At 42.3% G+C, this 27,445-nt stretch overlaps 1 protein-coding gene across 16 annotated transcripts; it reads right to left on the reverse strand.

The window, feature by feature from the left end:
* Positions 1 to 304: 304 nt before the first annotated feature.
* On the reverse strand, positions 305 to 27,241 carry si:dkey-66a8.7 (PI-PLC X domain-containing protein 1). Of its 16 annotated transcripts, none has more exons than XM_052467526.1 (7): positions 26,821 to 27,241; positions 24,898 to 25,034; positions 14,024 to 14,152; positions 13,650 to 13,805; positions 12,325 to 12,508; positions 4,220 to 5,345; positions 305 to 2,293 (listed from the first exon to the last, which is right to left on the reverse strand). In XM_052467526.1, exons 1-6 carry the CDS (start codon positions 26,933 to 26,935, stop codon positions 5,068 to 5,070), a joined length of 999 nt encoding a protein of 332 aa, XP_052323486.1. In that variant the 5' UTR covers positions 26,936 to 27,241; the 3' UTR covers positions 305 to 2,293; positions 4,220 to 5,067. The 16 variants fall into 16 exon arrangements, 4 of the variants coding, with proteins under 4 accessions (XP_052323486.1, XP_052323490.1, XP_052323487.1 ...); XM_052467530.1 differs by having other exon boundaries at positions 4,179 to 5,345; XM_052467527.1 differs by having other exon boundaries at positions 4,138 to 5,345.
* Positions 27,242 to 27,445: the final 204 nt, after the last annotated feature.

The following is a 27,445-nucleotide window of genomic DNA, read 5'->3' on the forward strand; positions in this document are numbered from 1 at the left end:
GTGTCTCAAAATGGACAAACGGTACTACCAGTATAGCCAATTTCTTTTCTTGTTTACTCCATGTGTGTAACTCTGTGTTGTCTGTTCACACTGCTATGCTTTATCTTGTCCAGGTCGCAGTTGCAAATGAGAACTTGTTCTCAACTAGCCTACCTGGTTAAATAAAGGTGAAATAAACAAATAAAATAAAAAAGCAAAGGTCTTTTTAAGGGAGTATGGTGCACACTTGTTCGGTTCAGTGAGGCGAGTTTGGCCGAACTGAACCATGCTGAAGCCTTTTACCAATAATCACTGTCACTGAGAGTTCCTGTTATATATAACATCCTTTTATTAGGGAACACACAAAAAGCCGTTTCATCAGAAAACCAAACAACTCTTGGTTGTATGAATGATAAAATGCATTTAAATGTAAATATGTTAACAGGAAAGTGTCAAGGTATGACAGTATATTGATTAATTATTAACTGTCTATCATGTTTCACATCTCACCTGGGCTGGATCTGCTTGTTTCAGTGGAGAAACAATGCATGTGTAACATGTGATCTCTTAAATTGAATATATCATCACTGTAAAAAAGTAGAATATTCCTGTACATATTTGAATATCCATTGCATAGAAAAAGGGAAAACGGACGTATGAATAAGAGGTAGCCTATTTAGTGGTTCTTTTGGAATGACTTTTTGTGGGCTTAATGACCCTCTAAAACTAAATATTGACCTGTACTATAAGATTCATGTAACAGTTTTTCTGTTGAAAAACCCGTAGCATTGAAAGGGGAATACGGAGTGTAAGTATGAGGTTCAGGGGCTTCAGTGTAAGTATGAGGTTCAGGGGCTTCAGTGTAAGTATGAGGTTCAGGGGCTTCAGTGTAAGTATGAGGTTCAGGGGCTTCAGGGAGAATTCACACCCCTCGCCTTATTCCACATGTTGTTGCAGCCTGAATAAAACTGTTATTCATTGTTTTTACCATCTACACACAATACCCCAGAATGACAAACTGAATACATGTTGTTACCCCTCTACACACAATACCCCAGAATGACAAACTGAAAACATGTTTTACCATCTACACACAATACCCCAGAATGACAAACTGAATACATGTTTTACCATCTACACACAATACCCCAGAATGACAAACTGAAAACATGTTTTACCATCTACACACAATACCCCAGAATGACAAACTGAATACATGTTTTACCATCTACACACAATACCCCAGAATGACAAACTGAATACATGTTTTACCATCTACACACAATACCCCAGAATGACAAACTGAAAACATGTTAGAATCACCTTTGGCAGCGATTACAGCTGTGAGTCTTTCTGGGTAAGTCTCTTAAGAGCTTTGCATACCTGGGTTGTACAATATTTGCACATGATTTTTATTATTTTATTCTTCAAGCTCTGTCATGTTGGTTGTTGATCATGGCTAGACAGACATTTCAGTCTTGCCGTAGATTTTCCAGCTGATTTAAGTCCAAACTGTAACTGGGCCACTCAGGAACATGCAATGTTGTCTTGGTAAACAACTCCAGTCTATATTTGGCCCTGTGTTTTAGGTTATTCTGCTGAAAGGTGAATTCATCTCCCAGTGTCTGGTGGAAAGCAGACTGAACCAGGGTTTCCTCTAGGATTTTGCCTGTGCTTAGCTCTATTCCCGTTTCTTTTCATCATAAAAAACTCCCTAGTCCTTGCCGATGGTAAGCACACCGATAACATGATGCAGCCAACACCATGCTTGACAATATGAAGAGTCGTACTCAGTGATGTGTTGGATTGGCCCAAAATATAACACCTTGTAGTCAGGACATAAAGATCATTTCTTTGCCTATTTTTTTTGCAGTTTTACTTTAGTGCCTTCTTTCAAACAGGATGCATGTTTTGGAATATAGTTTATTCTGTAAAGGTTTCCTTCTTTTCACTCTCAATTAGTTTAGTATTGTGGAGTAACTACGATGTTGTTGATCCCTCCTCAGTTTTCTCCTATCACAGCCATTAAACTCTGTACCTGTTTTAAAGTCACCATTGGCCTCATGGTGAGCAGTTTCCTTCTTCTCTGGCAACTGAGTTAGGAGGGACACCTGTATCTTTGTAGTGACTGGGCTTATTGATACACCATCCAAAGTGTAACTAATAACTTCACCATGATCAAAGGGATATTCAATGTCTGCTTTTTTTTTTTTAACCATCTACCAATAGGTGCTTTTCTTTGCGAGGAGTTGGAAAACCTCCCTGGTCTTTGTGGTTGAATCTGTGTTTGAAATTCCCTGCTGGACTGAGGGACCTTACAGATAATTGTATGTGTGGGGTATAGAGATGAGGGACCTTACAGATAATTGTATGTGTGGAGTACAGAGATGAGGGACCTTACAGATAATTGTATGTGTGGAGTACAGAGATGAGGGACCTTACAGATAATTGTATGTGTGGGGTACAGAGATGAGGGACCTTACAGATAATTGTATGTGTGGGGTACAGAGATGAGGGACCTTACAGATAATTGTATGTGTGGGGTACAGAGATGAGGGACCTTACAGATAATTGTATGTGTGGGGTACAGAGATGAGGGACCTTACAGATAATTGTATGTGTGGGGTACAGAGATGAGGGACCTTACAGATAATTGTATGTGTGGGGTACAGAGATGAGGGACCTTACAGATAATTGTATGTGTGGGGTACAGAGATGAGGGACCTTACAGATAATTGTATGTGTGGGGTACAGAGATGAGGGACCTTACAGATAATTGTATGTGTGGGGTACAGAGATGAGGGACCTTACAGATAATTGTATGTGTGGGGTACAGAGATGAGGGACCTTACAGATAATTGTATGTGTGGGGTACAGAGATGGGGACCTTACAGATAATTGTATGTGTGGGGTACAGAGATGAGGGACCTTACAGATAATTGTATGTGTGGGGTACAGAGATGAGGGACCTTACAGATAATTGTATGTGTGGGGTACAGAGATGAGGGACCTTACAGATAATTGTATGTGTGGGGTACAGAGATGAGGGACCTTACAGATAATTGTATGTGTGGGGTACAGAGATGAGGGACCTTACAGATAATTGTATGTGTGGGGTACAGAGATGAGGGACCTTACAGATAATTGTATGTGTGGGGTACAGAGATGAGGGACCTTACAGATAATTGTATGTGTGGGGTACAGAGATGAGGGACCTTACAGATAATTGTATGTGTGGGGTACAGAGATGAGGGACCTTACAGATAATTGTATGTGTGGGGTACAGAGATGAGGGACCTTACAGATAATTGTATGTGTGGGGTACAGAGATGAGGGACCTTACAGATAATTGTATGTGTGGGGTACAGAGATGAGGGACCTTACAGATAATTGTATGTGTGGGGTACAGAGATGAGGGACCTTACAGATAATTGTATGTGTGGGGTACAGAGATGAGGGACCTTACAGATAATTGTATGTGTGGGGTACAGAGATGAGGGACCTTACAGATAATTGTATGTGTGGGGTACAGAGATGAGGGACCTTACAGATAATTGTATGTGTGGGGTACAGAGATGAGGGACCTTACAGATAATTGTATGTGTGGGGTACAGAGATGAGGGACCTTACAGATAATTGTATGTGTGGGGTACAGAGATGAGGGACCTTACAGATAATTGTATGTGTGGGGTACAGAGATGAGGGACCTTACAGATAATTGTATGTGTGGGGTACAGAGATGAGGGACCTTACAGATAATTGTATGTGTGGGGTACAGAGATGAGGGACCTTACAGATAATTGTATGTGTGGGGTACAGAGATGAGGGACCTTACAGATAATTGTATGTGTGGGGTACAGAGATGAGGGACCTTACAGATAATTGTATGTGTGGGGTACAGAGATGAGGGACCTTACAGATAATTGTATGTGTGGGGTACAGAGATGAGGGACCTTACAGATAATTGTATGTGTGGGGTACAGAGATGAGGGACCTTACAGATAATTGTATGTGTGGGGTACAGAGATGAGGGACCTTACAGATAATTGTATGTGTGGGGTACAGAGATGAGGGACCTTACAGATAATTGTATGTGTGGGGTACAGAGATGAGGGACCTTACAGATAATTGTATGTGTGGGGTACAGAGATGAGGGACCTTACAGATAATTGTATGTGTGGGGTACAGAGATGAGGGACCTTACAGATAATTGTATGTGTGGGGTACAGAGATGAGGGACCTTACAGATAATTGTATGTGTGGGGTACAGAGATGAGGGACCTTACAGATAATTGTATGTGTGGGGTACAGAGATGAGGGACCTCACAGATAATTGTATGTGTGGGGTACAGAGATGAGGGACCTTACAGATAATTGTATGTGTGGGGTACAGAGATGAGGTAGTCATTCAAAAATATTGTTAAACTATTATTGCACACAGAGTGAGTCCATGACACTAATTATGTGACTTGTTAAGCACATTTTACTCCTGACATAACAAAAGGGGTGAATACTTATAGACTTAAGACATTTCAGCTTTTCATTTTTAAATCATTTCTAAAAACATAATACCACATGTCAAAGTGGAGGCCAGTGACACATCTCAATTTAATCCTTTTTAAATTCAGGCTGTAACAAAATGTGTAAAAAGTCAAGGGGTGTGAACCATTTCTGAAGTATCTAGGGCTTCTATTGGAATGACTTCCTATGGTCTGTATGATTCCCAGTGAAACTAAATAATGACTGGTTGTCCTCAGTCGTAACTTTGCTGATGTAGCAGTTTTCTGTTCTTTTTGAATTACGTATTTTTGATGGAATTACTCCCTAAACCAGGTATTTTATTTCTCATCTGTAGGTTGGTCAGTCCTCCTCTCCTTTAAGACTCCTCTCATCCATCCTCTCCTCTAAGACTCCTCATCCATCCTCTCCTTTCATCCATCCTCTCCTCTAAGAGTCCTCTCATCCATCCTCTCCTTTCATCCATCCTCTCCTCTAAGAGTCCTTTCATCCATCCTCTCCTCTAAGACTCCTCTCATCCATCCTCTCCTCTAAGACTCCTCTCATCCATCCTCTCCTCTAAGACTCCTCTCATCCATCCTCTCCTCTAAGAGTCCTCTCATCCATCCTCTGCTGCCGTAACAGTTTTCTATTGAGGTTGATGACCAGAGGACAGAAGGGGACAGGTCCTATAAAGTCTCCTGCTATGATGTTGAGGTTGTTAGAGTGTGGTCCAGGGACCTGTTCCTCCAGCCACGGCCTCAGCTCCTTCCAGTTAGCCAGAGTTAGGGTCTGCAGGGACTGACGGGGGTGCAGCGCGATGTAGGAGCGGTCAGCCGTCAGGTTCAGACCAGACACGAAGAAACCATCTGAACAAAACAAAACGTGGATTAAAGTTTAAAGGCTCTATTCAATCCGTATCGCGGAAGTTCAGCATTACAGCGTGATTGAAATGTAAAGATTAATGTTGTGTTAGTGGAGAACACACCAGCGACACAGATTGAGCCCTACAGGACATCTCTGAACACACTGACTTCACATCAAATGGATTTTATAAAGCCCTTTTCACAGAGGCAGTTCACAACAGTATCACTAGACCATTGTCATGGTCCTCTTGATATGTTGCTATCTGAAGAGTAATAACATGCAGTGTCATGTGAAAGTCTACACACCCCTTGCACAGTCGTAAGGCCTAGATTGAATCAGATCAAGCATTAACCGACGGTAGCAGACACCTCACGAAGCCACACCGTCCTACTCTCCTTAGAAGTTCAAAAGGAGGAAGTGTACGCTATATAGAAAGAATTAGGCTCAAATGTAAAAAACAATATTGAAATAAGGATTTCTAGAATCCTAATGGAGGTGTAGATTACATCTAACATTCCAGCGTTCTAACTTGTCAACAAGGCTACATGGAATTTCTCTCCACGAAACTCTGTGCAGCCAATGGCAATGTCCGCTTTAGGTATAATCAAATCGTATTTGTCACACACGCCTTACAACAATGCAGTTTTAAGAAAGAAAAAAAGAAAAAAGGAATTGGCTTTTGGGGTGACCAGTGAGATATACCTGCTGGAGTGCGTGCTACGAGTGGGTGCTGCTATGGTGACCAGTGAGCTGAGATAAGGCAGGGCTTTACCTAGCAGAGACTTGTAGATAACCTGTAGCCAGTGGGTTTGGCGACGAGTATGAAGCGAGGGCCAACCAACTAGAGCGTACAGGTCGCAGTATAGACTGGGTGTTACGGTACAGAGTCAATGTGGAGGCTATATACAGGGTGTTACGGTACAGAGTCAATGTGGAGGCTATATACAGGGTGTTACGGTACAGAGTCAATGTGGAGGCTATATACAGGGTGTTACGGTACAGAGTCAATGTGGAGGCTATATACAGGGTGTTACGGTACAGAGTCAATGTGGAGGCTATATACAGGGTATTACGGTACAGAGTCAATGTGGAGGCTATATACAGGGTGTTACGGTACAGAGTCAATGTGGAGGCTAGACAGAGGAGGCTGCATGATAAACAGAGTCCAGTCTCTGTTAGACAGAGGAGGCTGCATGATAAACAGAGTCCAGTCTCTGTTAGACAGAGGAGGCTGCATGATAAACAGAGTCCAGTCTCTGTTAGACAGAGGAGGCTGCATGATAAACAGAGTCCAGTCTCTGTCAGACAGAGGAGGCTGCATGATAAACATACAGCCTCCTCTGTTTATCATAGAGCCTCCTCTGTCTGACAGAGACTGGACTCTGTTTATCATAGAGCCTCCTCTGTCTGACAGAGACTGGACTCTGTTTATCATAGAGCCTCCTCTGTCTGACAGAGACTGGACTCTGTTTATCATAGAGCCTCCTCTGTCTGACAGAGACTGGACTCTGTTTATCATGCAGCCTCCTCTGTCTGACAGAGACTGGACTCTGTTTATCATGCATCCTCCTCTGTCTGACAGAGACTGGACTCTGTTTATCATGCATCCTCCTCTGTTTATCATAGAGCCTCCTCTGTCTGACAGAGACTGGACTCTGTTTATCATGCATCCTCCTCTGTTTATCATAGAGCCTCCTCTGTCTGACAGAGACTGGGCTCTGTTTATCATAGAGCCTCCTCTGTCTGACAGAGACTGTAAAAGTTACTGAGGGTTTTCGGTGACAAGCCACATTTTTTCAGCCTCCTGAGGTTAAAGAGGCACTGTTGTGCCTTCTTCACCACACTGTGTGCGTGGACCATTTCAGTTTGTCAGTGATATGTACACAGAGGAACTTAACTTTCCACCTTCTCCAATACTGTCCCGTCGATGTGGATGGGGGGGTGCTCCCTCTGCTGTTTCCTGATGTCCACAATCATCTCCTTAGTTTTGTTGACGTTGAGTGTGAGGTTATTTTCCTGACACCACACTCCGACGGCCCTCACCTCCTCCCTGTAGGCTGTCTCGTCATTGTTGGTAATCAAGCCTACCACTGTAGTGTCGTCTGCAAACTTGATGATTGAGTTGGAGGCGTGCATGGCCACGCAGTCGTGGGTGAACAGGGAGTACAGGAGAGGTCTGAGAACACACCCTTGTGGGGCCCCAGTGTTGAGGATCAGAGGAGTGGAGATGTTGTTTCCTACCTTCACCACCTGGGGGGCGGCCCGTCAGGAAGTCCAGGACCCAGTTGCACAGGGTGGGGTTAAGACACAGGGTCTGAAGCTTAATGATGACTTTGAAGGGTACTATGGTGTTGAATGCTGAGCTGTAGTCAATGAACAGCATTCTTACATAGGTATTTATCTTGTCCAGATGGGATTGTACAGTGTGATGGTGATTGCATCGTCTGTGGACCTATTGGTGTGGCCAACAAATGGAATTGGGTCTAGGATGTCAGGTAGGGTGGAGGTGATATGATCCTTAACTTCTCTCTCAAAGCACTTCATGATGTCAGAAATGCTACGGGGCAATAGTAATTTAGTTTGGTTACCTTTGCTTTCTTGGGTAGAGGAACAATGGTGGCCATCTTGAAGCATGTGGGGACAGCAGATTGGGATAGGGATTGATTGAATATGTCCGTAAACACACCAGCCATCTGGTCTGCGCATGCTCTGAGGACGCGGCTTGGGATGTCGTCTGGGCCATCAGTCTTGCGAGGATTAACACGCTTAAATGACTTACTCACGTCGCCCACGGAGAAGGAGAGCCCACAGTCTTTGGTAGCGGGCCGTGTTGGTGGCACTGTTTTGTCCTCAAGCACGCAAAGAAGTTGTTTAATTTGTCTGGGAGCAAGACTTCGATGTCCGCGATAGTTAGTAGTTCATGTACGTTTCTTTTTTTTTGGTTACTTGACTAACATTAATCTGAGGACTGATATTTATCTAATTAACTAAAATATGTTTAATTGTAAAATTCATCATGTAACAATTAACTCATTAGGATCTGGGGCACCACGAGAGCGGTTCTTTAAAGAGTTACCATCTCCCGAATTTACCTAATTAAATGGGAACATAGGATAAACACACATACTACACCGATATTAACTGGAGACATAATACGCTGAAAAAGGGTCCCTAGCGGAATGACAACATGGATGCTTGTTAAAGAAGAGATGGAGAGAGGGGGACAGACACTTAACATTGCCACATTCACTAACCATATACTTTGCACATGAACCACCGCCCGCTTTGAGCAAGAAATCATGCATGTATTTATGTGAAATGCCTGGTTTTGCCAGAGATCTCTCGGTGAACGGGGCAGCCTTAGAAAAGGGATTTGGGCCTTTTCGCGGCACGCTTGTAAGGTTATGATTATCCAAAATAGTTCCAACAACTGTTGTCCTTTGTTGTTGTCCGGTATCTGGTGACTTGTTGTGTAGTCCTGAACAGAACTACAGAGTCGATTTCTCTTCCATTTTCTGGTCCAATGTGTTTTTTTCTAAACCCATCATTTATACCTTTTGCTTCGAAAGGGGTGGTTCCGGCAGGCTGACACGCTCTCTGACCTCACTCAGGGCGGTGATTAGTCATTGTGCAAAGTTCTGGAAAACAATTATCTTAAAACTTCTCAAATCACATCCCTCTCTTAACAAAAACAAAATAAATACAAACAAAAAGGACATTAGTGTTCTATAGATCTCCTCTGACCTTTCCCCCCGTTCTACGTTACAAATGTTCCACTATTCGCTTGAGCGTGTTAAGAGTTTTAGCAGAGAAAAGGTCTGTTGAGACAAAGCATATTCCTTTGGTGAATTTGGATAGTACAGGCTTGGATCTTGTCCCCTGATTTACACCAGGAAGTGGTTGTTAATCCCTCTAGTTATTTCCTTCCCCCTCTACGGGTGAGAGGGGCCTTTCCTTCCCCCTCTACGGGTGAGAGGGGGCCTTTCCTTCCCCCTCTACGGGTGAGAGGGGGCCTTTCCTTCCCCCTCTACGGGTGAGAGGGGGCCTTTCCTTCCCCCTCTACGGGTGAGGGGGCCTTTCCTTCCCCCTCTACGGGTGAGGGGGCCTTTCCTTCCCCCTCTACGGGTGAGGGGGCCTTTCCTTCCCCCTCTACGGGTGAGGGGGGCCTTTCCTTCCCCCTCTACGGGTGAGGGGGGCCTTTCCTTCCCCCTCTACGGGTGAGGGGGGCCTTTCCTTCCCCCTCTACGGGTGAGGGGGGCCTTTCCTTCCCCCTCTACGGGTGAGGGGGGCCTTTCCTTCCCCCTCTACGGGTGAGGGGGGCCTTTCCTTCCCCCTCTACGGGTGAGGGGGGCCTTTCCTCCCCCCTCTACGGGTGAGGGGGGTTCTGATTGAAGTTATTCATTGCAAACCTGACCGGATTCTCGTGGACAGTCATGTGACACCTGGTTGGTGTTTTTCTAACCTCAGAGTGTGATAACCAGTTCTAACATATGGGTTTGTGCTCTATGGAAGTGCCCGTACTCTATTTGCTATGCAAATGTCAGCTAAAGCATATCTGATTGAATACAGCCCTAAATGTAAAATAAAATCATACTGATCTACACAACCTAAAAAAATAAATGAAGATGTGTTGTTTGCGTACGTCTTCCCACCCCAGAGCTAAGATTGATGGAAGCGTCTTTGTCAACCATTACAGATGTGAATCATGTTAAATAAGATTCTACCAATAACTCTTAGGGCAACATATTGTACATCCATTGTTTTTTTTCTCAGTAAATTTGGTCAGGAGTTATTGGTGGACAGCAATATTCATATCATTCAGAAACACATCTTGAAAATAACATTCTGGTGTCTTCGTCATACATTTTTTCGTAATTGTCCCACTGAAAAATACAACACTATTGCAGGGTTAGGTTTACAGAAGACTACGGCGGGTTTTCATTTAGGTTTTTACCTGGGCTTTGCTCCTATATTCATTCTAAATCGTGACAAACTCGCCAGTCCCAGTCAGTGAAAAGCATACCCATAACATGATGCTGCCACCACAATAAATACCCATAACATGATGCTGAAACCACAATAAATACCCATAACATGATGCTGCCACCACAATAAATACCCATAACATGATGCTGCCACCACAATAAATACCCATAACATGATGCTGCCACCACAATAAATACCCATAACATGATGCTGCCACCACAATAAATACCCATAACATGATGCTGCCACCAATAAATACATGATGAAACCACAATAAATACCCATAAATGATACCACAATAAATAACATGATGCTGCCACCACAATAAATACCCATAACATGATGCTGCCACCACAATAAATACCCATAACATGATGCTGCCACCACAATAAATACCCATAACATGATGCTGCCAACACAATAAATACCCATAACATGATGCTGCCACCACAATACCCATAACATGATGCTGCCACCACAATAAATACCCATAACATGATGCTGCCACCACAATAAATACCCATAACATGATGCTGAAACCACAATAAATACCCATAACATGATGCTGCCACCACAATAAATACCCATAACATGATGCTGCCACCACAATAAATACCCATAACATGATGCTGCCACCACAATAAATACCCATAACATGATGCTGCCACCACAATAAATACCCATAACATGATGCTGCCACCACAATAAATACCCATAACATGATGCTGAAACCACAATAAATACCCATAACATGATGCTGCCACCACAATAAATACCCATAACATGATGCTGCCACCACAATAAATACCCATAACATGATGCTGCCACCACAATAAATACCCATAACATGATGCTGCCACCACAATAAATACCCATAACATGATGCTGCCACCACAATAAATACCCATAACATGATGCTGCCACCACAATAAATACCCATAACATGATGCTGCCACCACAATAAATACCCATAACATGATGCTGCCACCACAATAAATATGCTGCCACCACAATAAATACCCATAACATGATGCTGCCACCACAATAAATACCCATAACATGATGCTGCCACCACAATAAATACCCATAACATGATGCTGCCACCACAATAAATACCCATAACATGATGCTGCCACCACAATAAATACCCATAACATGATGCTGCCACCACAATAAATACCCATAACATGATGCTGCCACCACAATAAATACCCATAACATGATGCTGCCACCACAATAAATACCCATAACATGATGCTGAAACCACAATAAATACCCATAACATGATGCTGCCACCACAATAAATACCCATAACATGATGCTGCCACCACAATAAATACCCATAACATGATGCTGCCACCACAATAAATACCCATAACATGATGCTGCCACCACAATAAATACCCATAACATGATGCTGCCACCACAATAAATACCCATAACATGATGCTGAAACCACAATAAATACCCATAACATGATGCTGCCACCACAATAAATACCCATAACATGATGCTGCCACCACAATAAATACCCATAACATGATGCTGAAACCACAATAAATACCCATAACATGATGCTGCCACCACAATACCCATAACATGATGCTGCCACCACAATACCCATAACATGATGCCGAAACCACAAAACTTGAGTTGTGCAAAGTTGGTCGATTCTTATTCAAACCAGGTTCACAGCTGTAATGGCTGCTAAAGGCTGCTCCCCCAAGTATTATCTCTTGGGGTGTGAAGACATACCCTAACCCTACACAATTAAGACATCTTCATTTTTTATTCATTTGGAAAACATTCAAATTCGGAAATGTGGAGTAGGTTGTGTAGATGTGTAGGAAAAATATACAATTTAATCCCCAAAAAAGTATTAAATTAGAAGACGGCAAAATGTGAAGACTGTGCAAGGGGTGTGTAGACTAGGCACTGAAACATGTCTGAACATCTAAGTTATTTATAACTTTTAGTCCAGGGCTTTTCACATACCTGGGCGTCCCATGTCTTTCTGCCAGTCCAGATAGCTGACCACCCCACTGGCCGTGTATTGGTTGGCCCACCAGTACGGTATACCTGGCCACAGAGCCTGGTGTCGTGCTGCTGACTGGTCATCATACGACAGCAGTACCTGGTAACCCAATGCCCACAGACCACGCAGGGTCACCACTGTCTCCTGGAGGGAAAGACAGAACAAGTAGCCTCTGTTATCGGCTGTCCACATGACACCCAATTCCCTGTATAGTGCACTACTTCAGCCCTGGGCAGAGAAAGGAAAGCATCCTAGTGATTTGTGTAGGTAGCATTGGGCAGCTGGTGATTTGTGTAGGTAGCATTGGGCAGCTGGTGATTTGTGTAGGTAGCATTGGGCAGCTGGTGATTTGTGTAGGTAGCATTGGGCAGCTGGTGATTTGTGTAGGTAGCATTGGGCAGCTGGTGATTTGTGTAGGTAGCATTGGGCAGCTGGTGATTTGTGTAGGTAGCATTGGGCAGCTGGTGATTTGTGTAGGTAGCATTGGGCAGCTGGTGATTTGTGTAGGTAGCATTGGGCAGCTGGTGATTTGTGTAGGTAGCATTGGGCAGCTGGTGATTTGTGTAGGTAGCATTGGGCAGCTGGTGATTTGTGTAGGTAGCATTGGGCAGCTGGTGATTTGTGTAGGTAGCATTGGGCAGCTGGTGATTTGTGTAGGTAGCATTGGGCAGCTGGTGATTTGTGTAGGTAGCATTGGGCAGCTGGTGATTTGTGTAGGTAGCATTGGGCAGCTGGTGATTTGTGTAGGTAGCATTGGGCAGCTGGTGATTTGTGTAGGTAGCATTGGGCAGCTGGTGATTTGTGTAGGTAGCATTGGGCAGCTGGTGATTTGTGTAGGTAGCATTGGGCAGCTGGTGATTTGTGTAGGTAGCATTGGGCAGCTGGTGATTTGTGTAGGTAGCATTGGGCAGCTGGTGATTTGTGTAGGTAGCATTGGGCAGCTGGTGATTTGTGTAGGTAGCATTGGGCAGCTGGTGATTTGTGTAGGTAGCATTGGGCAGCTGGTGATTTGTGTAGGTAGCATTGGGCAGCTGGTGATTTGTGTAGGTAGCATTGGGCAGCTGGTGATTTGTGTAGGTAGTATTGGGCAGCTGGTGATTTGTGTAGGTAGCATTGGGCAGCTGGTGAAGCATTCTCTCATGCTGAACATTAACTAAACATCTAATTTCATTTACTGAAGAAATACAGTATTTTCAGTAAAGCAATCCAATTCGATAGAGACCGACTGGTAATGCTTAGCAAAAATGTTGTAATTGACTACAGTTATAGAAATAACAAAGCTTACCTTGCGAGGACAGAGTTTAGACCCAAAGATTTTCTTCAGTGAGAAAATGAAATGTTCATGTATTTTGTCGTCGAGTCCTTCAAAGTGACTGCATGCTAGGATAACAACCTCCCTGGAGTGAGACTCCAACCACGAGGCTACGGCCCTCAGAGTTTCCTGTACCAGTCAGGAAATATTAAATATATGAGAAATGATCCTCCCAATATTGCGTATTCTTTTTAGAGAGCTCTTCTTGGTCATTGTGCTCTCTCTCTCCAGTTTCTACTTGGTCTTTGGGGTTTAGGCTGGGTAACTATAAAGCTCTTTGTAACAACTGATGATGTAGTAAAAAAAATGTCTAATGAATAGTTAGGTATAGTATTCCTTCTACTCACCACCACTGTCAGATGAGTGTAAATGACATGTGTAAAATACAGTTCGTTGGACGGGTCGTACGGTTTGTGGGCGATTCGGAGGTCGAAGTATCGAATCCCCTCCGATAGCTGCTCCACAATACCTTTTTCCTGTTAGAAGGCAAAAACAAACAAACATTATTTAAATTAATAACTATCCTGAATTAAGTTCTCGGTTTTATTTTTCTTTGTTTATGATTGGTTTCTGTTTTTTACTCTCAATATTACAATTATTGATATAAAAACAGGAAAGTTCAGACTCCTTGACTTTTTCCACATTTTGTTACATTACAGTCTTATTCTAAAATAGATTACATTTTTTCTTCTTCAGCAATCTACACACAATACCCCATAATGACAAAGTGAAAAAGGTTAAGAAATTGAAGTAAATGTGTATTAAAATTTTTAAAAACATAAATACCTTATTTACATAAGTATTCAGACTCCTTGCTATGAGACTCAATATTGAGCTCAGGTGCATCCTGTTTCCATTGATCATCCTTGAGATGTTTCTAAAACTTGATTGGAGTCCATCTGTGGTAAATTCAATTAATTGGACATGATTTGGGAAGGCACACACCTGTCTATAAAAGGTCCCACAGTTGACAGTGCATGTCAGAGCAAAAACAAAGCCATGAGGTCGAAGGAATTGTCTGAAGAGCTCTGAGACAGGATTGTGTCGAGGTACAGATCTGGGGAAGGGTACCAAAACATTTATGCAGCATTGAAGGTCCCCAAGAACACAGTGGCCTCCATCATTCTTAAATGGAAGAAGTTTAGAACCACCAAGACTCTTCCTAGAGCTGGCTGCCTGGCCAAACTGAGCAATCAGGGGAGAAGGGCCTTGGTCAGGGAGGTGACCAAGAACCCGATGGTCACACTGACAGAACTCTAGAGTTTCTCTGTGGAGATGGGAGAACCTTCCAGAAGGACAACCATCTCTGCAGCACTCCACCAATCAGGCCTTAATGGTAGAGTAGCCAGACAGAAGCCGCCACTCAGTAAAAAGGCACATGACAGCCCGCTTGGAGTTTACCTAAAGACTCTGATCATGAGAAACAAGATTCTCTGGTCTAATAAAAACTTGTTGGCCTGAATGCCAAGTGTCACGTACAGAGAAAACCTGGCAACATCCCTACGGTGAAGCATGGTGGTGTCAGCATCATGATGTGGGGATGTTTTTCAGCGCCAGGACTGGGAGATGTGTTAGCCCCCGCAAGGCTGCCGGCCCAGCATCCCTAGCCACAGAGCTGGCTGCAGTGTTTACGGACATATACTTATGTAAATGTGATATTTCAGTTTATTTTTAATACATTTGCTACAATTTCTAAAAACAGTTTTTGCTTTGTCATTATGAAGTACTGTGTGAAGATTGATGAGGGAAAAAAAACGATTGAATCCATTTTAGAATAAGGCTGTAACAAACTGTGGAAGAAGTCAAGGGGTCTGAATACTTTCCGAATGCACTGAACATCACACCAGAAGACAATTATTTAGGTCTGGGGGAAAAAATATTTAATGTTTTTGTGTAATTCCCCTTTAATTTTGCATTTAGCAAGAGAGGAGAGCATGTCGGTCTAGCAATGTTTCTGCTGTTAAAGCTCAGACTACTGTCGTCTGGCGAACGTTTGACAATTAGCGCCTGTGGGCAGTCAATCTCTTTCGTGTTCACACAGCAAAGACCTCGTCAGCCACACAGTTAAAATACTCCAAACCAGAAGGTGGCAGTAATGTTGTTTGACAATATCTGTGTCTATTACTTATGGTCTAGATTCCCAGCTATCTGTTGTTATTTTGTTGATGCAAGCCTAGGGCTGTTGCATGACCGTATTACCGCCACACCGGCAGTCATGACCGTTTAGTCACGGTAATTAGGCTTTTCCAAGCTCTGATGCTACTGATGGTCATTAGTAACATACCAAATTTGTTAACTGCCTGGTACTCAGCACTTTATTGTCCCTCTAGTCACTCTGACATCAATGCAAATGTAATGGAAAATCTATTCAAACACTTCATGAGAGCCCATGAGCTCATGTTGCTCAACATTTCTATAGGCTATGCATAAGAAAAAGAATGATGGCCTCTATTAAAAAGAGGAGGATCCTACCAGCTTTCTATAGGCTAGGCCTACTAGATTTATTTCTCAACTTTCCTAATATTAAGCACATTGCTTATATTTACAACAGGAGTATAGCCTACTTGGCTGGCATGAAAATAAACCACGGGGAAAAGAGTCTTCCATTTGCTATTTAAGTGCATAGATGACATTTTTCCCGCTACCCGTTTCAATACAGGTGCATGATAATGGTCCAATCTAAATCAAAACAAATTTCACACATAATATTTAGTGTAAGAATAATAATAATAATAATATTTAGTGTATGTAAAGAATAATAATAATAATATTTAGTGTATGTAAAGAATAATAATAATAATATTTAGTGTATGTAAAGACCAGATTAAATCAAGAATAGTCTGATGAGTGACAACAGAAGCCTATAACTTGTAAATGAAGCCCAGCATAAGAAATAAATGTATTTTTTTGCAACTTTTTCTAATCATAGTATCATACCTCATGTAGTCTAGCCCATAGGCCTATAAGGTTAGTTAGTATCACACCTCATGTAGTCTAGTCCATAGTCCTATAAGGTTAGTATCACACCTCATGTAGTCTAGCCCATAGTCCTATAAGGTTAGTATCACACCTCATGTAGTCTAGCCCATAGTCCTATAAGGTTAGTATCACACCTCATGTAGTCTAGTCCATAGGCCTATATGTCTTAATAAGGTTTGTATTACAACTACAGTGGCCAAATAACTTTTTAAAATAAAGCACATTAATCCGCTTTACAAGGAGTGTAGGGCCTAACTGGCATACATACACAGAGGTTCCAGTTTGGGGAAGATCATTGTCACCATAAAAATCCACCTTTATAATAAAAGCATTACATGCATAATTGCATTCGTGGTCATTTTTGATAATGGTGTTTTCCGCTAATTGGTGCTAATAGCCTACTACCATGTGCGCATTGTTGCGCTTATAATGTGAAGAAGTACCATAATAGTTCAACATTTTAAGCTAAATCTTCTGATCTGTTGCGTCAGACATTGCGTAAAACATGTTTTTTGATGGTAGTGGTTGTATTAATTTGGGATCTATCCCTCAACTGTCCTAGACTATGTTTATTTGATTATGATTTGATTATGATTATTTATTTCTCGCACAGAATGTCAACTTTTATACTATGGGGGATAGTAGATTGACATAGGCTAGTGCTTTTGCTGTACGTTAGGCCTACTCATCTTGTTGGCTGACGAAAAGTAATTGTGGACAGTTCTTCCAATATCTTCAATATGCACCTCGGAATTGGATAAAGACACGTGCAGTTGCATCCCCGATGTGAGAAGGACACAACGGCCACTGGCCGACAAACAGCATGGATTTTTTTAGGGCACATTACGACCACACAAAGGGGATGCCGCCTTGAAATTCTAGGCATTATCAAGTGCTTGTCTCATTGTGAATGAGAGACTGATGAAGTGTGAACAGCCGGCGCAGAAAACTAAGCAGAGCTCATGCCTTTCAAGTGACTTTTTTCAAATCATCATTAGAGTCTCATCATGCAGCCTTAGAATGTATTAAACATCAAAACGTTTATAGCCCAATGTTTGTAGAACAACTAAAGTTACATTAATAACTCTACATGAAGCTTATAGGGGGACCTGTTCCTTTGTTAACCACTCAGAGTGGCCGCAGCTGCACACTCCCAAATCTTTTGGAGAAAATATCCTTTCAATTTTATTCAGCTTTGTTCAGTTCAATTCTTCATACTATAAAATAATATCAAATAATGCCAAGGAATTCTAAGCAAATCATGTCTGCTAAATTAACTAGTGTCGCCCACAGCCATTTGGCATAACCAGATCAGGACAACTCAGAGTATGCTATTCTGTTCTTCTGAAAGACAACATTTTCTTCATCTCATGTTTCTTTAGACCTGTCTAAAATAAATCATGTATTTATTGTGACGGTGTAGACAGACTACATTACATGTATTTATTGTGACGGTGTAGACAGACTACATTACATGTATTTATTGTGACGGTGTAGGTAGACTATATTACATGTATTTATTGTGACGGTGTAGGTAGACTATATTACATGGATTTATTGTGACGGTGTAGGTAGACTATATTACATGGATTTATTGTGACGGTGTAGGTAGACTATATTACATGGATTTATTGTGATGGTGTAGGTAGACTATATTACATGGATTTATTAGACTTTTTAAAATGTAGATGTTCCACATCTCTATACATGTCAGATGGCCACAGCTCTATACGTGTCAGATGGCCACAGCTCTATACGTGTCAGATGGCCACAGCTCTATACATGTCAGATGGCCACAGCTCTATACGTGTCAGATGGCCACAGCTCTATACGTGTCAGATGGCCACAGCTCTATACATGTCAGATGGCCACAGCTCTATACATGTCAGATGGCCACAGCTCTATACATGTCAGATGGCCACAGCTCTATACATGTCAGATGGCCACAGCTCGATACATGTCAGGTGGCCACAGCTCTATACATGTCAGATGGCCACAGCTCTATACATGTCAGATGGCCACAGCTCTATACATGTCAGATGACCACAGCTCTATACGTGTCAGATGGCCACAGCTCTATACATGTCAGATGACCACAGCTCTCTACGTGTCAGATGGCCACAGCTCTCTACATGTCAGATGGCCACAGCTCTATACATGTCAGATGGCCACAGCTCTATACATGTCAGATGACCACAGCTCTATACGTGTCAGATGGCCACAGCTCTATACATGTCAGATGGCCACAGCTCTATACATGTCAGATGGCCACAGCTAGGTAACTACCAAGCAAGATGACGAAGAAACCATTGAATTTGCTTATTGCCAATGCCAGATCTTAGCCAAATGTTTAACTAGCTAGCATAACATATCTAACTAGCTAAGTACACTGCACTAACTTGGCAGCTAACACAGACAGCTGTTTCATGGAAACTAGTTAACGTCATCTGACGGAGATGTGGACATATATTTATAGAAAGTTAGCAAAAATAGATAAGATCTTGCTACCACGGAAAGGAAAATACCTGTCTCTTTGTGGAAAAATCCCCCTGATTAACTCTTTAGTCACATGACAGTTGACCCTGATTAACTCTTTAGTCACATGACAGTTGACCCTGAAGAACTCTTTAGTCACATGACAGTTGACCCTGATGAACTCTTTAGTCACATGACAGTTGACCCTGATGAACTCTTTAGTCACATGACAGTTGACCCATTTGCTTATGGTTTTGCCTGCACCTTTTGATTTGCTTTTTAAATTATATGAACAAAAAAATATTCAAGTTAATTTGGAACGGCAAACCAGACAAAATTAAAACGGGCCTATTCATATAATGAATATGAATTCGGAGGGCAGAAATTATTAAATATTAAAGCATTAGAATTCTCACTAGAGGCTTCAGTCATACAAAAGTTATACTTAACTCCAAACTGGTTCTCTAGTAGATAGGATGAGACATTCGTACCAATGTTCAAGAAGGGCCTTTTCCCCTTTATTCAGATTACACCTGCTGTCACACATGCAGCTAACACAGACATATGGGAAGTGTCTGCTCTACCCAAAATTACAACCAACTAATTGCAGCATTACCACAGAAATGGAAGAGGCAAGTAGAAGGGGGAAAAAGTAAGGAACTTGCATGTCGGCCCTGCACTAAAGGTTAAAGAAGGGTGTGATAAACAAAAACATAAACCAATTTCATTTAAGGACCAAAAACTGGCAGCTGTGCCATATAAATTGCAAAACAGTTGGGAAGAGATTTCCGATGTACCCATTCGTTATGCCAAACAACACCTGAATCAAAACATCTAATTTTTCTAGTTAAATTACTATACAAAATTCTTGCAACCAATAGAATGTTATATATATATGGGGGATACAATCTTCCCAGCTCTGCAGATTCTGCTGTGAGGAGGCAGAGTCATTTGATCATTTATTTTGGTACTGTCCATATGTAGCTCGTTTTTTGGTCACAGGTCCAGGAATGGCTGAAGAATTGCAACATTTGCCTAGAAATAACGCTGCAGACAGCAATACTGGGTGATTTGAAAAGCCATAGGCAATCAATCAATAATATAATTATTTTAGCAGAAAATATATATTTTTAATGTACAATCTGTAGAACCTATGAGAATAGAAAGGTTCAGTACTTTGTGAAGCATCACAGCACAGTTGAAAAATATATGGAAAATAGAAATCCAAAATGGATGATGTTGAGAGAGAGATGGGAGGGGTTGAATGGAGCTGAAGGGACTGGATGATGTTGAGAGATAGATGGGAGGGGTTGAATGGAGCTGAAGGGTGGGACTGGATGGTGTTGAGCGATAGATGGGAGGGGTTGAATGGAGCTGAAGGGACTGGATGATGTTGAGAGATAGATGGGAGGGGTTGAATGGAGCTGAAGGGACTGGATGATGTTGAGAGATAGATGGGAGGGGTTGAATGGAGCTGAAGGGACTGGATGATGTTGAGAGATAGATGGGAGGGGTTGAATGGAGCTGAAGGGTGGGACTGGATGGTGTTGAGAGATAGATGGGAGGGGTTGAATGGAGCTGAAGGGTGGGACTGGATGGTGTTGAGAGATAGATGGGATGGGTTGAATGGAGCTGAAGGGACTGGATGATGTTGAGAGATAGATGGGAGGGGTTGAATGGAGCTGAAGGGACTGGATGATGTTGAGAGATAGATGGGAGGGGTTGAATGGAGCTGAAGGGTGGGACTGGATGGTGTTGAGCGATAGATGGGAGGGGTTGAATGGAGCTGAAGGGTGGGACTGGATGGTGTTGAGAGATAGATGGGAGGGGTTGAATGGAGCTGAAGGGTGGGACTGGATGGTGTTGAGAGATAGATGGGAGGGGTTGAATGGAGCTGAAGGGTGGGACTGGATGGTGTTGAGAGATAGATGGGAGGGGTTGAATGGAGCTGAAGGGTGGGACTGGATGGTGTTGAGAGATAGATGGGAGGGGTTGAATGGAGCTGAAGGGTGGGACTGGATGGTGTTGAGAGATAGATGGGAGGGGTTGAATGGAGCTGAAGGGTGGGACTGGATGGTGTTGAGAGATAGATGGGAGGGGTTGAATGGAGCTGGAGGGACTGGATGGTGTTGAGAGATAGATGGGAGGGGTTGAATGGAGCTGGAGGGACTGGATGGTGTTGAGAGATAGATGGGAGGGGTTGAATGGAGCTGAAGGGACTGGATGATGTTGAGAGATAGATGGGAGGGGTTGAATGGAGCTGAAGGGACTGGATGGTGTTGAGAGAAAGATGGGAGGGGCTGAATGGAGCTGAAGGGACTGGATGGTGTTGAGAGATAGATGGGAGGGGCTGAATGGAGCTGAAGGGACTGGATGGTGTTGAGAGATAGATGGGAGGGGCTGAATGGAGCTGAAGGGAGGGACTGGATGGTGTTGAGAGATAGATGGGAGGGGTTGAATGGAGCTGAAGGGACTGGATGGTGTTGAGAGAAAGATGGGAGGGGCTGAATGGAGCTGAAGGGACTGGATGGTGTTGAGAGATAGATGGGAGGGGCTGAATGGAGCTGAAGGGTGGGACTGGATGGTGTTGAGAGACAGATGGGAGGGGCTGAGTGGAGCTGGAGGGTGGGACTGGATGGTGTTGAGAGAAAGATGGGAGGGGTTGAATGGAGCTGAAGGGACTGGATGGTGTTGAGAGATAGATGGGAGGGGTTGAATGGAGCTGAAGGGACTGGATGGTGTTGAGAGATAGATGGGAGGGGCTGAATGGAGCTGAAGGGTGGGACTGGATGGTGTTGAGAGATAGATGGGAGGGGTTGAATGGAGCTGAAGGGTGGGACTGGATGGTGTTGAGAGATAGATGGGAGGGGTTGAATGGAGCTGAAGGGTGGGACTGGATGGTGTTGAGAGATAGATGGGAGGGGCTGAGTGGAGCTGGAGGGTGGGACTGGATGGTGTTGAGAGATAGATGGGAGGGGTTAAATGGAGCTGAAGGGACTGGATGGTGTTGAGAGATAGATGGGAGGGGTTAAATGGAGCTGAAGGGTGGGACTAATAACAACAAGATACCCCATATGTTTTACATTGGTTCTGTCAAATGTATATAGGTTCAGAACTTTTGTGAAATAGCACAGTTACAAATAGAAATCAAACTGGATGGACATCAGAAATAGAGGAAGGACTAAAAACAAACAAAATATAACTATTGTAAAATAGATTGTGTCTGTAAAATGTGTATAGTATGTATAAACTGAAGGTAGAAGCCTAAGTGTCATTGTTAATTACTTTGGGGGAGGGGTGGAAGGGTTTGGGGAATAATAAAGGTATATTCTAAAAACAAGTATGTATATAATGGTGTATGCATGGTTTACTGGAATCCTAGTCTTCATAATGATGTATGCATGGTTTACTGGAATCCTAGTCTTCATAATGATGTATGCATGGTTTACTGGAATCCTAGTCTTCATAATGATGTATGCATGGTTTACTGGAATCCTAGTCTTCATAATGATATATGCATGGTTTACTGGAATCCTAGTCTTCATAATGATGTATGCATGGTTTACCGGAATCCTAGTCTTCATAATGATGTATGCATGGTTTACCGGAATCCTAGTCTTCATAATGATGTATGCATGGTTTACCGGAATCCTAGTCTTCATAATGATGTATGCATGGTTTACCGGAATCCTAGTCTTCATAATGATGGTTTACCGGAATCCTAGTCTTCATAATGATGTATGCATGGTTTACTGGAATCCTAGTCTTCATAATGATGTATGCATGGTTTACTGGAATCCTAGTCTTCATAATGATGTATGCATGGTTTACTGGAATCCTAGTCTTCATAATGATGTATGCATGGTTTACTGGAATCCTAGTCTTCATAATGATGTATGCATGGTTTACTGGAATCCTAGTCTTCATAATGATGTATGCATGGTTTACTGGAATCCTAGTCTTCATAATGATGTATGCATGGTTTACTGGAATCCTAGTCTTCATAATGATGTATGCATGGTTTACTGGAATCCTAGTCTTCATAATGATGTATGCATGGTTTACTGGAATCCTAGTCTTCATAATGATGTATGCATGGTTTACTGGAATCCTAGTCTTCATAATGATGTATGCATGGTTTACTGGAATCCTAGTCTTCATAATGATGTATGCATGGTTTACTGGAATCCTAGTCTTCATAATGATAATGATGTATGCATGGTTTACTGGAATCCTAGTCTTCATAATGATGTATGCATGGTTTACTGGAATCCTAGTCTTCATAATGATGTATGCATGGTTTACTGGAATCCTAGTCTTCATAATGATGTATGCATGGTTTACTGGAATCCTAGTCTTCATAATGATGTATGCATGGTTTACTGGAATCCTAGTCTTCATAATGATGTATGCATGGTTTACTGGAATCCTAGTCTTCATAATGATGTATGCATGGTTTACTGGAATCCTAGTCTTCATAATGATGTATGCATGGTTTACTGGAATCCTAGTCTTCATAATGATGTATGCATGGTTTACTGGAATCCTAGTCTTCATAATGATGTATGCATGGTTTACTGGAATCCTAGTCTTCATAATGATGTATGCATGGTTTACTGGAATCCTAGTCTTCATAATGATGTATGCATGGTTTACTGGAATCCTAGTCTTCATAATGATGTATGCATGGTTTACTGGAATCCTAGTCTTCATAATGATGTATGCATGGTTTACTGGAATCCTAGTCTTCATAATGATGTATGCATGGTTTACCGGAATCCTAGTCTTCATAATGATGTATGCATGGTTTACTGGAATCCTAGTCTTCATAATGATGTATGCATGGTTTACTGGAATCCTAGTCTTCATAATGACGTATGCATGGTTTACTGGAATCCTAGTCTTCATAATGATGTATGCATGGTTTACCGGAATCCTAGTCTTCATAATGATATATGCATGGTTTACTGGAATCCTAGTCTTCATAATGATATATGCATGGTTTACTGGAATCCTAGTCTTCATGGTTTACTGGAATCCTAGTCTTCATAATGATGTATGCATGGTTTACTGGAATCCTAGTCTTCATAATGATGTATGCATGGTTTACTGGAATCCTAGTCTTCATAATGATGTATGCATGGTTTACTGGAATCCTAGTCTTCATGGTTTACTGGAATCCTAGTCTTCATAATGATGTATGCATGGTTTACTGGAATCCTAGTCTTCATGGTTTACTGGAATCCTAGTCTTCATGGTTTACTGGAATCCTAGTCTTCATAATGATGTATGCATGGTTTACTGGAATCCTAGTCTTCATGGTTTACTGGAATCCTAGTCTTCATGGTTTACTGGAATCCTAGTCTTCATAATGATGTATGCATGGTTTACTGGAATCCTAGTCTTCATGGTTTACTGGAATCCTAGTCTTGAGAAGACAGACAGGCAGTCTGTGTCACAGATACTTTAAGTGATGAACCAGATGAACCACCATCGCGTGAGAAGTTTGGCTGAGAGAGGAAGTGAGAAGACTGCCACCACAACTCTGTGGCAACCTACTGCCTAACAACCGGTCTGTCTCCACTATTGTTGCTCAAGCTAATGCTATTCACAACACAACCGTCCATTTTGGTCTCAGACAAGAAGATGGCTATAGCGTTCATACTATGCTCACCCTACCTAGCCATTTGTCGTCTATTCAAAGCCTCCGGGCAAACCAGTTTTTTTTTTTTAACAACAGATGTCACGGTATTAGCAGGCCCTGTACCTGCGTGGTAGACCACCTGTAGATAGCAGGTCTGGTGAGGCAGTAGAAGAGACCATCCAGGAGTCTAAAGGTGTCAGACTCAGAGCGGATCAGAGGAGAGTTGATGTCCAGGGAGTAGCTCATAGCATCATGACTTCCTAAATAGGGATGAAGGAAAGATTGTAATTTGTTTACCGAGGTAAAGAGTTTCAGGTTGGATATTCAATCGATATTCGCGCTTTCAAACCTCAATAGCTTTCAAACCACTTGAGCCACAGACTCCAAATAAGTGTCATGATGTTGGGGAAACTGTGCACAATATTGCACAGGTCTTATTTTCACAATTTGGACATTCATTCGCTTTGAAAAAGCTGATAAACATGTGGAAATGTGAGCAGCATGTTGTATTCCTCGTTGAATTAGTTAGGGAGCGTAAACAAAGTACAAACTTTTTTTTTTATATTTGAATTTAATTTATTTCCTTGGTCATGTGACCTATTGATCTCACACAAAGTTCAGAATGTTCAATCACTGGGCCGACACAATGCACACCCTTTAGTTAAGTCAATTTTTATCTCACAAATGTTACATTACTTTTTCAAACATTCACATTTCATTAGCTCCTTGGTCATGTGACCTACTGACCACAAACTACTTTCAGAATGTCCACGGACTGGCGGAGACGGGTGCCGCAAAGGCTTCTAGTGTGGTAACGCGACCGATCTCAGAGAAGCTGGCAGGAGCCGCGGGGAGAGTTCTCTTTTCTTTGTGAAGGGCGCCCTGGAATGGGTTCGCCCCGAGGAACCCAAGCCCTGGAAAGCTTTGCGGTTTCGGCGGTGTCTGGTGAGCTCTCGCTGGCCCTTAAATCCGGGGGAGAGGTTGTAAATCTTGCGCCGGGCCGTACCCATATCTGCAGCAGGTCTCCAAGGTGAACAGCCTCTGGCAGGTGGGGAGTTTGACTGGGGCGGTACACCTGTCAAACGGTAACGCAGGTGTCCTAAGGCGAGCTCAGGGAGGACAGAAACCTCCCATGGAGCAGAAGGGCAAAAGCTCGCTTGATCTTGATTTTCAGTATGAATACAAACCGTGAAAGCGGAGCCTCATTATGAACCTTGTTTGAGTCCAGTAGGTCACATGACCAAATAGCTATTGAAATTAGAATGTTTACTAAATTAATGTAAAATTGTGTGAGTTTAAAATGGGGAAACTAAAGGGTGTGCAATGTAGAAGGGTAGTCAGTGGGCATTCTGAACCTTGTTTGAGGTCTTTAGGTCACATGACCAAGGAGCTATTGAAATTAGAAACATTGAAAAACAGAAAATGAATGTAAAATTGTGAGATGAAAATGGACAAACTAAAGGGTGTGCAACGTGTAGGGCCACTGAGTGAACATTCTGAACCTTGTTTGAAGTCAGTAGGTCACATGACCAAGGTGCAAAATAAATAAATAATTAAAAATAGTGTGAGATGTGAATCGACCAAAAAAAGTGTGTGCAATGTGTGTCTATCCCATCGGATTAGCTAGAACCAGTTTTGAAAGTTGTAGGAGTAATGGTTAAAGAACTATTGCAATTGGAAGAATTTGATTTGTCACTATGTTGATGGTCCCTAACTGCTGTTGGTGGATTTAAGGAAAATTACAGGCAATATCCAACCTGAATCTGTCTTTACCTCGGTAATTTGTTTTGTAAAGAAATTGTAATTGTAATGATGGTTATATACTTGTAAGAATGGTTATATAATTGTACAATTGTAGGGATGGTTGTATAATCATGATTAGGCTACAGAATGAAAATATTGTCTCTTTAGGCAAATTAGTTTGGCTACTGAAGATTAGAAAGCCTATCGCAATTGGCCACCTGTCAACGTGAAGAAGAGAGGATTGTGGACGTTTAATGAATTAATTTAAACATGTACAGTTTGCATGCAGTTGAATAAAGTTACCTGGTATGGCGAGACTTGAAAGAGGCACATCCCACAGCTCCTCGGGCAAACTTGACATCCAGTCCTCATAATTATGGTTATCCTCATCAGAATACATTGCAACTTCCGTGGACATTCATTCGTGTCAGTGCTCTGTCTCCCGAAGTTTCCACTGACATGCACAAGTCAAACCCCAGTAGTTTCTACTCATGACACCACTTCATTGCAAATAACTCCCCTCGGTTCCTCTATCAGTTCCAGGCGGAAACTCTCAAACCGAAATAGTGACACCTCTATAAAAGCGAACAACAATGTGGGAATATCACCCAAGGTTGCATTTCCTGGTTTCGCTATTGTGTTTGCGCTCGACCGTTTAAAAAAATAAATGCCTTTACTTATTATGACTGACTCTGGATCAACTGTTGCAAGCATTGCTTTAAAACCGAGCGTTGATCCAAACAACAACTGGCTCTAGATCAGTTACTAAGAGGTCGTCAGTACTCATATCGCTCCGCCTCTGTCACCCCAGAGAGTGTCTAAAAAGTTATTTCCCACAAAATGGCGAAAAAATTGTAATTTCAAATCATCAACAAACATAGGGATTGATTTATGCGAGTATTGATAATTTCACTTTTTCATTCTACAG

The sequence above is a fragment of the Oncorhynchus keta genome, chromosome 1, assembly GCF_023373465.1.
Source record: "Oncorhynchus keta strain PuntledgeMale-10-30-2019 chromosome 1, Oket_V2, whole genome shotgun sequence".
Lineage (NCBI taxonomy): Eukaryota > Metazoa > Chordata > Actinopteri > Salmoniformes > Salmonidae > Oncorhynchus > Oncorhynchus keta.

Excerpts from the sequence above, each read along its gene's own strand:
- si:dkey-66a8.7 (XM_052467526.1), bottom strand. The coding sequence starts at position 26,935 with ATGTCCACGGAAGTTGCAATGTATTCTGATGAGGATAACCATAATTAT. Across the intron at positions 14,153-24,897 it reads ACAGGTGGTCTACCACGCAG|GAAAAAGGTATTGTGGAGCA; the intron begins GTACAGGGCCTG and ends GCCTTCTAACAG. Across the intron at positions 12,509-13,649 it reads CTAAACTCTGTCCTCGCAAG|GAGACAGTGGTGACCCTGCG; the intron begins GTAAGCTTTGTT and ends CTTTCCCTCCAG.